Source organism: Amphiprion ocellaris, chromosome 17 (genome assembly GCF_022539595.1).
Source record: "Amphiprion ocellaris isolate individual 3 ecotype Okinawa chromosome 17, ASM2253959v1, whole genome shotgun sequence".
In the NCBI taxonomy this organism is placed as follows: Eukaryota; Metazoa; Chordata; class Actinopteri; family Pomacentridae; genus Amphiprion; species Amphiprion ocellaris.
Genome location: NC_072782.1, coordinates 7,968,611 through 7,982,174, shown reverse-complemented (window position 1 = coordinate 7,982,174; position 13,564 = coordinate 7,968,611). Strand labels below are relative to the sequence as shown.

Below are 13,564 nucleotides of genomic sequence, written 5' to 3'. Positions count from 1 at the left end.
CCACAAACAAAGTGACCTTGCACTGATCACAGGTGTGTGTTATGCATGTATACGTTAAGTATGGATACCGAATTGCGTGACCTAAATATGTAGCGGGAAGCGTGAATTGATGGGACTCAGAAACACCGCCACAATTTAATCAATGGTTCCTTGTATGATTTCCATTAAGTCTGCAGTGGTGGATTTGTAGTAGGATCGTAATCATGTGATCATCAGCAGGCAGCTGATAGTTACAGTGCTGCTATCTTGCAATGAGACAAATCCCTGGATTCAAACTATAAGCCGCATCACTGCCAAAATCTAATCAGGTGATCCTTGTGTCATTTCTGACTTTCCCTGAAAATTTCATTCAAATCCGTTAATCTGTTTTTGAGTAATGTTGCGCACAGAGAGATTCACAGATGGACAAACATACGCCGATCGTCACATAACTCCGCCGTGTTGCTTGGTGGAGTAATAAATTAGTACAAAAAGTAAGAGTAAAGCACAAGTACCTCAAAGTTTAACTTCAGTAAAGTAATTGAGGAAATGTTCCACTAACCCCTCAGACTAAATCAACTACATGTCCCCCCTGTGCATTTTGTTTTCCTTATCGTTTTCCACCACATACAGTAAACACACATATACTGATTCAGTACAGTACGTCTGGTTTGCCTTTTCTTCCCCTTTGAGCAAGAGTTGAACATGATCCACAAATGTTTCAAGTGGGTCATGGTCTGATTTTACTCAAGAGCTGCAATAACCACACAAAGATCCTGCTGCTGTTTCTCAGGAAACTGTAGAACACTGGTATATGCTAAAGTCACTGTCATGTTCCAAGAACTATTTTTGCAAACACAGAACATGTTTGGACATGAAGGTACACATCTGTTCTATGATACTAAAAAAAAGTATTTTGTCTTGGTACTAATTAGCATGTGAGAGCAAAACATGCAATGCCATGCCAACACCCATCAACCTGTATTGTGTGTAGTGGATATTCTGGTCCAGTCATCAACATGTCACATTAAAAACATCAAGTTTAGAGGCGATAACTCAACATTGTCTCCTACTGCGGTTCAGCCATTACTGTTTCTTTAACTCAGCCTTTAATATGAAATTTGACACCTTTTTCTGAAAAAAATTGGGCTGAAAAAAGTGAAATACTGATGGATTCACCATGGATCTTGTGGATCACTCAAGAGTCATAAAACCTAAATTATTCAAACCTCAATAACACTTTAAATTGATATATGAGTTATTGTTTGTCTTCAGTTGATTTGTTGTCCATGTAGTTAAATTTACAGCAGCGTCTCATTGCATTGTGTGTTGTAATCTTGTGTTTCCATCAAAGAAAACACAAACAAGTTGGAACCAAACCTACATATGTTCCACTTCTATTATACACAGCAGTGACTCATAGAATCAAGAGGCAGAAAAACACTTTGACATAACTATTAACAGGTTTACCAGCTGTTTGTCGAGTCATTTCATATCATTAAATACAATCATTTTACCAAAACTATTCATTAAGATCGATATAATACACCCAAAGAGACAGGATACCCAAAGAATTATTGCAGGGAAAGTAAACTGATTATCCATGTGTGACATTTGTTTCGTGTTATTTTTTTATTTTATTTTTTTACTGTTCGATGTTAAACCGAACCAGATGCAGCGATCCGGCTTGTTTGTGTGAGTATTGTTATATGTTCATATAAACTCTGTGGGGAGTCACTGTTTTCTTCCATGTGAGGGCCTGTCAGTGCTCTGTGGAGGCTTGACATCAAAAATTGAGGTGCTCGTCCCATCAGCGGCACAAATAATAAAAGAAGGCTTCTCGGCGTGAGTGACGCGTCTCTTCCTCACACCCCATGTGGTGGTGATTCGTTCAGCTTACTCATGTTTCTCCTCCTAACAAATTAATATTTATTATAGTCACTCAAGTATTCAGCTCGGGGGACTTGTGTCACCCGCAGAGTGTGCGGCGCTCTGGCATAAAGGGACTCTCTAAGAGCGTTCTATTTTGGGTGACCATTATCTTCGCAGCTCCGTCTGTATGAGACAGAGTCACAGAGGACTCCTTCGGTGACACGACTGCACATATCAATAAACAATACAGCCTCTGTCTGTCGGATCTCTGAGCAGGCTGTGTCCTACACTGAGCCTGACATGTCGTATGCAGCGACGTGTTAAAAAAAAAAAAAAAAAATCTCCTGTGTGAAATCTGCCGCAGTTACAAGGTCATTAATCACATATATTTTACGGTGTCAAACGTGTCTAAATAATTATGCAAGATCGGGACTGGCAGAGGATTGGTGCATCACTTCACTGGCTTTTCTGAACAAATTACCAGTGAGTGTTTCCAATCTTTGCTTTTATCTAAAATATGTAAAATAAATCTACTTTCACATTGCTCAAATATTACTGGGCTGCAATTAACTTGATAAATCATTTGGTCTATAAAATGCCAGCTGCTCCCGAGATGACATCTTCATATTGCTTGTGCTGTTTGTCCACAATATTACACCCAGGCTTGCATGGTATTAGGTTTTTAGTGATATTTTTCAACTCATTCTGGCCAGTTGTTGATGAGGATACTGATATTTGCACATATAGTCCATCCCGTGCCCCTCAACTCATCCAAAACCAGGAGAGAAATCTGACCCTCTGCAGTCAAACCCACAAGTACTGAGAAAAGCAAGATCCATATTTAAACATTCTGACTGCAGAAAAGTCGAGGTGCATCAGCCGCTGCTAATATTGACCCAACACTTTTTGGACTTTGACTGTACAAACCCACATTTCTTCTCCAGCTGTTTTTCTCAGCTTGTTCTCTCTGCTCAGTCATAGCTTGCAAATGGAGGATACAAAGAAGAATTTTATGTTTTCTACAAGGAGGTTTGCATGTTACTATTATGTGAGTAAATAAGGTGCCTAATGTTCATGCTTGAGCAGCTGTAGCTTTCCCTGTAGTGGAATTAACAGATTATCATGCCTGTTTTATCATGATGCAGGTACAGACATAAAATACAATGTTTTTCAAAGGTTCAAATTTACAAGACAAAATATGAAAACTCTGGCAACTGAAATGTAAAACATGCCATGTGCATTTTTTTTTTAACAGTTTCAAACTAAAGTAGCATTTTACCAGCATCGACCTGTCACTGTTCATTTCAGGCCGGTGCTGATATTTTATTATAAAGCCTCTATCTGCCAATGCGACGTTAGTATGCATCTATTAAGTACATCTAATAAGGAAGACTAGAAAATACATTTGCAAAAAGAATGGAAGCTTCAGACAGTGGTTTTAGGCATGTTGACCTAAAGTTGACCTAAATGTTGGCACCTGTCTGGCACCAAACATGAACCACAGTATCCCCTGTTTGTGACTGGCTAGAAAGTTTGACTCATCTGTCTTTCCCTTTCTATTTTTCTATCATCTCGCTTCCGTCCGTCACCAAATAAAGGTATTAATGGCCCAAAAATAACATTCAGAACTAAAATGAATTGCAAAGAAAACTGTAGGTTATCTATTTATCCATTAATTAATTCTGTCAGGCAATTCAATTCATCTACTGATTTGCTTTATGTCCAGTAATAGTAATTCATCTCCAATGGTCCTCTTTAAATGGAATTTAAGTAATTTTCCCTGTACGATATCTACATTAATGTTAATATAGATTAATTACCATATTTATAAGGTGCAAGGGAATGCAGTAAATGCAGAAAAATGTTGAATGTTGTATGTAGCCATTACATACGGCCTTGAAGGTACATCACACATAAAAAAAAGAAAGAACATGCAATAAGTCTTACACTAACTGAATATTATGAGTTCTATAAGGAGATATGTGGTATGTAATTGTGAGTAGATTTGGCACCACATGTAGTTGTCTGGATTTCTCTGCTCCTCCTTCACTAAACTGCTCCTGGTGAACTTTAAATAACCTTGAAGAACCGCACTCTGCTCTCAAACGACTCAGGCTTTTATTGTAATATACTGAATGCCAGTTCGCATCACACCCATGCATTTGGGCTCATTTATTTAAGAACTGATTTTCTCTCATTCGCTGTCTTGAGGAAATTCCTACTTTATTCCTGGGGCCTTTAGGTTATCCAAGCATGCACTGACAGGGAAACATCACCAAGTGGCATTTTCTGAACAGTTTCAGATTTGTATTGAACTGAAAACAAATTGATTTTAATTGAGTTTAAATTTGAGAAAATATTTGAGTGTTTATAGTATAGAGCAGAAGAAAAGGGTAGCTTCAATCAGTTTAGGAAACTTAAAAATATATTTTTTTGGATTATCTGGAACTTTTATGGATCATATTGTCCTTTAAAGAAGAAGCTTATTAAGCTATATTGGGAAGATCATGTGCATTAAAGCATTTGTGTTGCAAGAAATTAGCTATATAGAGCAATACATGGTATAGATAGGAACATTCTGTAAGGATATAGAGCTGGGTTCTGCTCAAGGTTTCTTCCCGTTAAAAGGGAGTTTTTTCTTGCCACTGTTGCCTTAGGGCTGCTCTGGGGGTTCAGGCATATGGGTTCTGAAAAGCGTCATAAGACAATTTGAACTGTAATTGGCACTAAATAAATAAAATTGAATTGAATACAGCCTTTTAGCAGTTAGATATATGATGAGTGTCACCAGTGAATCTATACTGAGACAAGAAACTTGCTACTGTATAAAAAAACATTTAATTTCAGAGAAATGAGGCATAACTTTGAGCGAAGTTAACATAAAGCTACAAGTGATTTGAATTCAGAAGGTTGTATCACGACAAACGAACCATTAGCAGCTGTCACCCACTACAATGAAACCATGTGAGAACATGACAGGGAGGAATCCATACAATGAGGACTTGGCTCGGCACCATGCAGATACTTTAGGAATGGGCAGGGCGCACAGAAACGCTTGAAAGAAAACATGTATCAACAAGAAGTTTCAGATCGTGAGCAAACAAATATGAGCCTTAATGCCTCTAACAGACAAGTCATCGTGGATTTAAAATGTCAGAGCTGGGATTTCCATCCTTTTATTGAACAGCCATCTTTAGCAGCTTTTCGCCTGTTAAATTAAAACCAGAACGCTTCCTGGAAAAGCAAGTGTTTAGCTGTAGTTGGAATCAGGCTCTTTTGGCACAAAGTGATTTTACTTCTTCGAGGACTGGGTAGCTTGTGGAATTCAGTTTGACAGGAGATGAAAGGAGAGCGGAGCTTGTAAATCATGCAGGGAGATGGACAGGCTTTCTCTGGTGCCACATCTTAGCAAATGCAGACTCCGTCTTTCGTGCTGCTGCTGCAGGCTCACCTTGACGAGAAAGCGCTTATTGAATGACCACATGCTCCAAGGTGTGTATTCATTACACTTCTATGTGATAAGTTTGGAGCGGGATAAATTTCACATGCCTGCATGGGCGAACATAAGCCATCAAAGTGTCCACTGTTCCCTCAAAGCTCCCCTCGCGTATTTACAAATAGGTTCTAGTAAATAGCAAGTGAGCTGGGACCCTACATTTGAGATGTGTGTAGCCATGAGACGGAACTTGACACCGAGGGCGCACAGAGCGCGGAGATCAGGTTAGAAACATGCATCGCAACAGAACATCTCCAAATCGCATTCCGCATACTGAAATCTAATCCGAGGACATCAGGATGTGTGACATAATCCCCAAGACATCTGAAAACTGCGCTCCTCCAAACAGGGCTCCAGGGGTGGTTTGGGGAGATATGCGGACCTCTGTTACTCACTGTTTGCTCTTGCAGCGATCTATAAAAGAGGGGCGGACACCAACTGCCCCCAAACGTCAGAGCGCACTTAACTATAAATCTCTCCAAACTGCTCGCTGCGCCCGGTGCGGTGTTATGCGCAGACATCTGTCCTGCTTCAGTCCAATATGAGGACAACGCGTGTGGAGACCCCCTCGAGCTATACAGACACTATCTGACCCGGAGAAAATGGAGAATAAATACCCCCCATCTGTGTTGTTTACCGCGGCAAGCTTAGTGTAAAAAAATGTTGGCGGTTTTGATTTTTTTAACGCAGTTTTGGATTTAAGGGCGCTTTAAGTGTTTTATCAAGAGGCACGCAAGACGTTCTTGCTCTCTGGGAAGCAAATATTGAACACCTTATGCGCCCTGCTTACGAGCTGCAAGGGCTGATGTCTTTATTGGACTCCTTTCTGTCGGAGATGGTGGATCTCTCTCGGATTTCCAACGTGGAAACGTAGCATCCAATTAATCAGCGACTGCAACTGTACCCCCGTAAGGCGCAGTGGCACTTGGTCCGCTCTCTTCAACACCTACCTTTGGACTCCAAAGTGTGGAGAGAGACGCACGATTTGGCTGGTGCGCCAGATCGGAATATGAAAAACATACCTGGTGCCAGTATTTCAGCCTTTTTTCTGTTTGGACACAAACTGAATTTGAACTCGCTTTCGTGAAATTTTCGCGTTCGGGTTGTTTGAAATGATCCATGCCGCTGAATCAGCTGGGAACACTAAATGAGTGGCGTTTTCTGTTTGGATTTTACCACCAACAGCCAAGCGAGTTTCAGGTCTGCATGGGCCATATTTAAGGTAAGTGAATCTTTAAATTTTACTGTGATTTCAGAGTGTTTAAATACATACTGCCCTGGCTTCTGACTATCTGTGCGCAACGGACATACAGGCGTCACTTCGGCGTTTCTGTTCAAATAGCAAATCAAAATGCAACTTATGCATTTGTAAGGACAGTTGTTAGGACTTTTGCATAGCATGTTTAAGCCCAGTATTTATCCATGCATGGCTGTTTAGGTTCACTGCAGACTCAACATGCCATTAGACAGAGTCACGTAAGCTTTGGGGATCGCCATCTGGCCAAGTCACACCGTTATTTAGGCTATCGGTGCCAAAACCCTTTGGTGCGTGCTTTAACCAATGCATTTTTGTGTGAGGCGCACCCTCTGCGCCTCATTACAAGTAGCAAGAGCTTCATCACAACAACGGGAATGTATCATCTTGTAACCCCAATAGATCTGAACATCCGTGGAGAATGTAAAATTGGAAACAGTACTTTTACGCACAAATTTACGCATTTTTGTATGATCCGTCCCATATTGTGTTTCTATATTCTGTGGATCTTTTTATTATTATTAATAATAAGTAGGGCATTTTTTAAATTATCGTTCTTATATTCATCATTTTCTGGTGAGTTTAATCAGATATAAATTTTTACAGAACACACCAGACAAAGTGAAGATCAAAACTCCTTGACATGATGACACAGTTATTAATACAGAATGAGTCAGGGTAGGTCTGGCCACATCACCGTTTCAAGCACTTTGCTGACTTCATTACAAACTAGTTGGCAGACATTCTGGGTGTGTGTAGATGTGTGTGTATGTGTGTGTGTGTGTGTTTCTAATCGCTTTGTTTTGCCCCCTGATTTCAAATAAACTATCCCCTTTTTTTTTATTTTTGCAGCTTTCTTCATAGGAACTGAGTCTAAGATGAAGTTATGGGATGTTTTGGCCACGTGTTTGTTGCTCCTGAGCTCTGCTGCTACAAGGCCTCTCTACCAAAACACTCAGCCAGCCAAGAGAAATTACTTCCCCAGCAGCTACACTGATTCTGTGTCCCTGTCTGTGGAGGACGAAGAGCCATCGTTCCAGCGCCAAGAACACAACCTGCAGGAGATCTCCATGGAGGATCAGTGTAAGGCACACGGCATGTTTTTTAAAACATCATTTGTGGTGTGAAGTCACTGTGGAGGGTCACTTCATAGACATTATATAATTCAGACATAATCCTGCACAGTCGGTTTGATGGCAAGGTACTTTCTTTACCAACTATACTTGAGGAACAGCACGTAAATCCAGTGAGCTGAGCCAGCACTGACGAGTCCTATATTGATAAGGCATGCTATCACAGATCTTAATTTGTGTTTTATTGCTCCTTTCGGTTACATCATGCTGGTGTCAAAACAAACCAGCAGCATGTAAAAGCGTACAAGCAGCTCCGATCCCACTCAGAGGTCACGCTTCACATCTCCCCGTCCCCCTTTGTTTATACTCACCTCTGCCTCCCTGCGACTTAGGGACCCGTGACCTTCACCCATCTGCCAAAACTCAGAAATCATGGCGTGTTTTAGAGGAAGGCACCGTGAACCAGGTCGCAGGAATTTTTCGAGGGAGAGACGAGACAACACCGGAAAGTTTGAAGCACCAAGCGAGAGTTCTGTGTTTATGTTCATTTTAACAGCAACAGTGGGCAGGAATTTATTTTGTTTGGATCAATGTGACATTGTATCATCTTCACACAGAGGTAAACGCAGCCAAGAACTAGATAAGGAATGGAACATTTGGACAAGTGTTTGTCCCTCCACCTCATATTCTGTTTGGACCGCGGTGACATCGCTGATTTGTGGTGAAACCTAAGACTATTCACTTTGCGCAAATAGAGTAAACAACACTGTATCTCCAATAGGGAATGAAACTTTTGGTTTGTGCATAATGTCAGAAAAAAGGAGTTTTTGTTTTCATTTTAGGCTGAGAATCTGCAGACACCAGCTGTATAAGGAGATATCTTAATGCTCAGGAAGAAAAAACATCAAAAGAAAATCAGTGATTGTTGATTTTTCTTCACAGTCTGCAAAATTAGAGTTTAAGTTGCAGCATGAATTGCTCCATTTGCCGCCACCGGTGTAGTCTATCAGCAGGTGTACACTGTAGGCACCCCGGCTGTCAGCTGACATACAATAGGAGGTGTCTAAATCAAAGGGTAGGTGTGTCTAAACAGATTGGTCCAAGCTCACCTGATACGTGAGCGGCGGCTCAATCAGCTGTGGAGCGCAGGCGGATCGGGTGGCCGGCGCTCTGCTAGAGGAACAAGTAAAAGAGGAGAGACAGGTGACACCGCAGTGTAAAGGCTGTGTTAACCACAACGCCACCCACCAGATATCATATCCGCTGCTCTGGCTTCTCGATACACGCACTACCTGACAACACACATCCACACACAGACTCACACAGGTAATCTAGTTAGAATAAGACTAATTGATTCATTTCACAAGATCATGTCTCCGTGATCCTCAAAGATATTTCATTGTTGTCGGACCCGCAGTCGTTCAAGTAGGAGAGACTTTACTCCATAATTGAGTCAACATGTAACACAGGAGGGTTCAAGACTTTGAGTCAGTCCTCATCATCCTCGCAGCAGATGGTGGAGAGCTGTGCTGCTGCTGCTGCATGTTTTGAGTTTGGAGCAGACTACAATCTGCTTCATCAAATTGACTCAAAGCATATGATTTCCTTTTATTCTGCCTTTGAAGTTTAGGTGTTCTAAAATTACATCCATCAAAGATTTAAATGAGTCTTCTTGGTGTTGAATTGGTCTCTGCCTACTGTCTCAATACAGACACTTCCTGTGTGAAAGCTTGACGGCTTAACTTAAGCTGGATATTAAACCTTTAACACCTCAGTCTTATGTGATAGGAACCCGATGAAGGCAGCAGGCTAGCCGTCTTATTTATCCAAGATCAGCCCTACATTTTTTCTTCTTCTCTGACTAACACAAATATCAAAATTAAATTGACAACACCCTCTGACCTTCAGCCTCCAACTCATCCTCCAACAGCCATCTTAACAGGAGTTAAAGCAGGACACATGCATATGAACAACTTTAGACTGCCTTCTCCATTCCTCTGCCAAAGACTAATCCATTCCGGTTCAGAGCTGCACATTTCTCAGAATTTATGAGCATTGTCTGTATTTGTTTTGGACCTTTTACCATGGATATCCTAGCTGACCATCAGCACCAATGTACATCATTCTTTTCAGCAAAAATGACACCTCAGTCTACGTTTAGTTTATTGAATTGAACTGGCAGTAGAGCATTTATTCAATTCTGCAAATTACATACATATGGTTTTCTGTCATTTGTCTGTTTATGGGAATATTTTGACATTTTGGGAAAAAAAATGTAATTGCCCCTCATGTAGAGAATTACATTGAAATACGGATCCATTCACATATATTTGTTAAATGGAAGGCTACTGCCAGCTACTGCTTATCTGAACTTAGCTTGATTTAGTTTGAAGACTGAAAACAGTCTGAGCAGTTTCTTGCCAAACAAAAGAAACAACAGGAAGTTTCTGTGTCTGTTAAGAAAAAATCTGGCACAAAATGGTCAATTTTACTTTTGTTTTTTTGCATAGATTAAACAAATAAGTTTTATCAGATGTAGTTTGTGATCTTTGGAGAAGTCAGCAGGAAAATGTGGATGAGATTGTCACATTCTAAAATGATGAGATTTTGCACACCATCATAAAGATGTCTAATTTAAATGTGTTCTTTTGCTGAATTCCTAGTTGTGTAATGTTTTCACACCCGTCATGTACTATCACTGTGCTTGATTTGTTTCTATTCCCACAGGGGTAGTTAAAGTTTTATCTTATCTGCTCATGCAGTCTTTCAAAACACTAAATAATTAATCGCAATGTTGCAAATAACTGTAAAGCTGTTTAATATCCATGACTGCGTAGAAATTATGAGTTGAAATCCAACTTAAGTAAATCTGTTTCTTCTGTGCTTCCCAGATGACATTGGAGGTCCTTATCCAGAGCAGTACGATGACGTGATGGATTTTATCGAGGCTACCATTGGCAGACTCCGGAGATCTTCAGAACCCAGTGGAAGCTCCAGGGGACGGAAGGAGCAGAGACAAAGAGGAGCAGCAAACACAGGAGGCTCGAGAGGCGGAGGGAGAGGACATGGAGACAGGAGGCGAGGTCGAGGCCGAGGGGGAAGCCGAGGCGGTAAAGGAGGCCGAGGTGAGAAAGGGAGGGAGAGGATATCGGTGCAGAGTCGAGGCTGCTTGCTAAAGGAAGTCCATCTCAATGTGACGGATTTGGGGTTGGGCTACCAGACTAAAGAGGAGCTGATCTTCCGGTACTGTAGCGGCCCCTGCATCGAGGCCGAGACCAACTATGATAAGATCCTGAACAACCTCACACACAACAAAAAGCTGGACAAGGACACGCCCTCTCGCACCTGCTGTCGACCGATCGCATTCGATGATGACTTGTCCTTTTTGGACGACAACGTGGTGTATCACACGCTGAAGAAGCATTCTGCTAGGAAGTGTGGCTGTGTCTGAGGAAGTCACTTGAATGTGACAAAATAACGGCATCAGCGAACTAAGGATCGCCTTTACAAGCTGGTGCTGCAAAGGGAGGGATTACTGTTGGACAAGTGTATACGAGGTCAAACAGGGATTGCATCGTCCCTTAGTGTCAGTAGTCATCAGAGGAGATACAGGTGAGTATACAGAGACCACCTGAAAGACACTGGAACAGCCGTTCAAAAGCAACCTGTACATTTAACTTTGACAGTCCGTACTCAGTCCTCCAGATCCCGTTACCAGTATTTGACTGTTCAGACACATGCAAAAATGTATCAGGTGTGCACCTATTTGCAGAAGATTAAATACTGTTACACTTCCAGATTTGCTAACTGTGCTGTCTAAAAAGGCAAGAGTGAAGAAAAACTAGAAGAATTAATTTCCCAGGAACATCAGTTTTCCATAACTGGCTCTTAAGACTCCAGATGAACCCGCAGATTTGAAGAGATCATTCTGTTGCCGTCTAAGTCACATCCACTGCATAGCCTGGATGTTGACATTCAGAGCCAAGGAACCACGGCGGAGTGCAGCAAAGACTTTTTGGTGCAACGCATCTACATAAAATCCAATCATATATATACATACATAGTATATATAGATACGTGTGTGTAAGAGGTATATTTATTAAGATGGAATTAACTTATTGTTATTTATTTCAATCCATTTTACGCAAGAAATTGTCATTTTTCTTATTTATTTAAAAGCTTTGTATGTCCTGGATGGTGCCAAAGTGGAGCATTTTCTCATGCAAAAGCTCACAAGGTGACCCAGAACTGCTAAACACACTTTATTAACGCTTCTTCATGCCACTTAGATTCCAGTGTTTCTCATTTCATGCATCTAAATGATAATCATTAGCTATCAAGTTCAGGAAGGACAGACAGAGAGGAAGAGGAGGGGACCAATAGAAGAAATTTGATAGGGTTGATGTGTTGTTTTGAAGCATTTAGAGGGACGGCACTAGTTCACCTCATTCTCACAAACGTGACCACGCAAAGACAAGAGGGGAAACTTCAGCTCTCTCCTCACAGCACCCAGGTATAGACTTCTGTTCAACCCATCCCTTCATTAATGCTCTATGTTTACAAGGAAATAAATAACTCTTTGCTGCTGTTTATTTTCAAGACAATTTTCACATTAATAATCCAGGACAGATTTAAACAGAAGCCATAACATCTTTAAATTTAAAATCAACATGAGAGTGGTGGTCTCACAAGGATCTGTACGTGCCTTTGAGGATCCATCCTTTAGGTCAAAGTACAGAAGCTGCTAGAATACCTGCCTATCAGCGCACATCATCCGAAACCTCACTCTGGCCTTGCACTAAGTCTGAGCAAAGGCTTTGCAGCGGTTACTGTCCCAATAGGCTTTAAAGTTCATGGGACTGCCTGTGTCTCTGTCTGAACTCTGACAGACAGGTCTTATTCCCTCAAAGGGGATTTGAAAGTGATCCTCTAACACGAGTCTTAACCAAATATCCCCGCTGGCAAAGGCAGTTTAAGGAGGATCTAGCTACTGTAGTGGCTGTCATCGTGCAACCGATGTAAATATCTCAAGAATAGACGTTTCGACAAAAGAGCATGTTTTGGAATTACCGAGCGAAGCTGAAGTGTTTGCTCAACATGCTTTCTACATGTAACGACTCGTTCAGTCAAATTTATTCCCAAACTACAGCGGAAATATACATGCAGCAAAACAAGAGGCTCTTCAAAAAGCACGTCGCTGTGCCCTGCAAAGGGGGTCGTTTTAAGTGGAACAAAGAGAGCCCTCGTGTAGGTCTTGATGTTAGCATGGATTAGGGACCAAGGTATCTGTGCCTACCCAGCAGCAAGCAAGCCAGCTTTACTGTGTAATCCCCCTGCACAGAACAAATCCACTGCATCAAGCTGAATTTAGGCCAAACACTACACAGGGAGGAAAAAAAAACTCTCAGCTTTTATCACAGCATACCTCATCAATTGGATCATCTTCCCCTTTTAACAACTGATTCGTGTGCATAAGCCTTTCCAGATGAGATTGTGCAGTTAGGAGACTTCCCAGAAGCCTCAGAGCGCCTTGTGACTCGTCGATACCATACGTTAAAGTGTGTGAACTGTGACCACTCGCCCGCTCATCGTCACGACTGTTCTGCTCAACTGTTCATTAGTTCTCTGGATCTGGTGCAAAGGTAAACGAGCAATAGGTAAAGATGCTAAGGAATCCTCAGTGTTAATATTAGAAGAAAGGATTGCATTTGTTGTCACTCCGTTAACACCTCTGTGAAAAGAAAAAACAGTCATGTCGTCTCACTTGTTTTGTGTTACAGAACCAAAGCTCTCCGCAAACTTTATTTTTGTACAATATTCATTTTATAACTTTTTACAGAATTAAACTTGTTTCTATTAAATGAACACGTCTCCTGGTGTCATGCCCTG

At 41.3% G+C, this 13,564-nt stretch overlaps 1 protein-coding gene across 1 annotated transcript; it reads left to right on the top strand.

Annotated features, from left to right (window-relative positions):
- Positions 1–5,602: 5,602 nt before the first annotated feature.
- Positions 5,603–13,540, top strand: gdnfa (glial cell derived neurotrophic factor a). Its single transcript, XM_023279749.3, has 3 exons — positions 5,603–6,569; positions 7,455–7,685; positions 10,567–13,540. Exons 2-3 carry the CDS (start codon positions 7,481–7,483, stop codon positions 11,124–11,126), a joined length of 765 nt encoding a protein of 254 aa, XP_023135517.2. The 5' UTR covers positions 5,603–6,569; positions 7,455–7,480; the 3' UTR covers positions 11,127–13,540.
- The last annotated feature ends 24 nt before the right edge of the window (positions 13,541–13,564 follow it).

What these genes read in the sequence shown, in the direction of transcription:
- gdnfa (XM_023279749.3), top strand. Translation starts at nt 7,481, where the DNA reads ATGAAGTTATGGGATGTTTTGGCCACGTGTTTGTTGCTCCTGAGCTCT. An exon ending in GATCTCCATGGAGGATCAGT is followed by an intron (nt 7,686 to 10,566) that starts GTAAGGCACACG and finishes TGTGCTTCCCAG; the next exon opens with ATGACATTGGAGGTCCTTAT.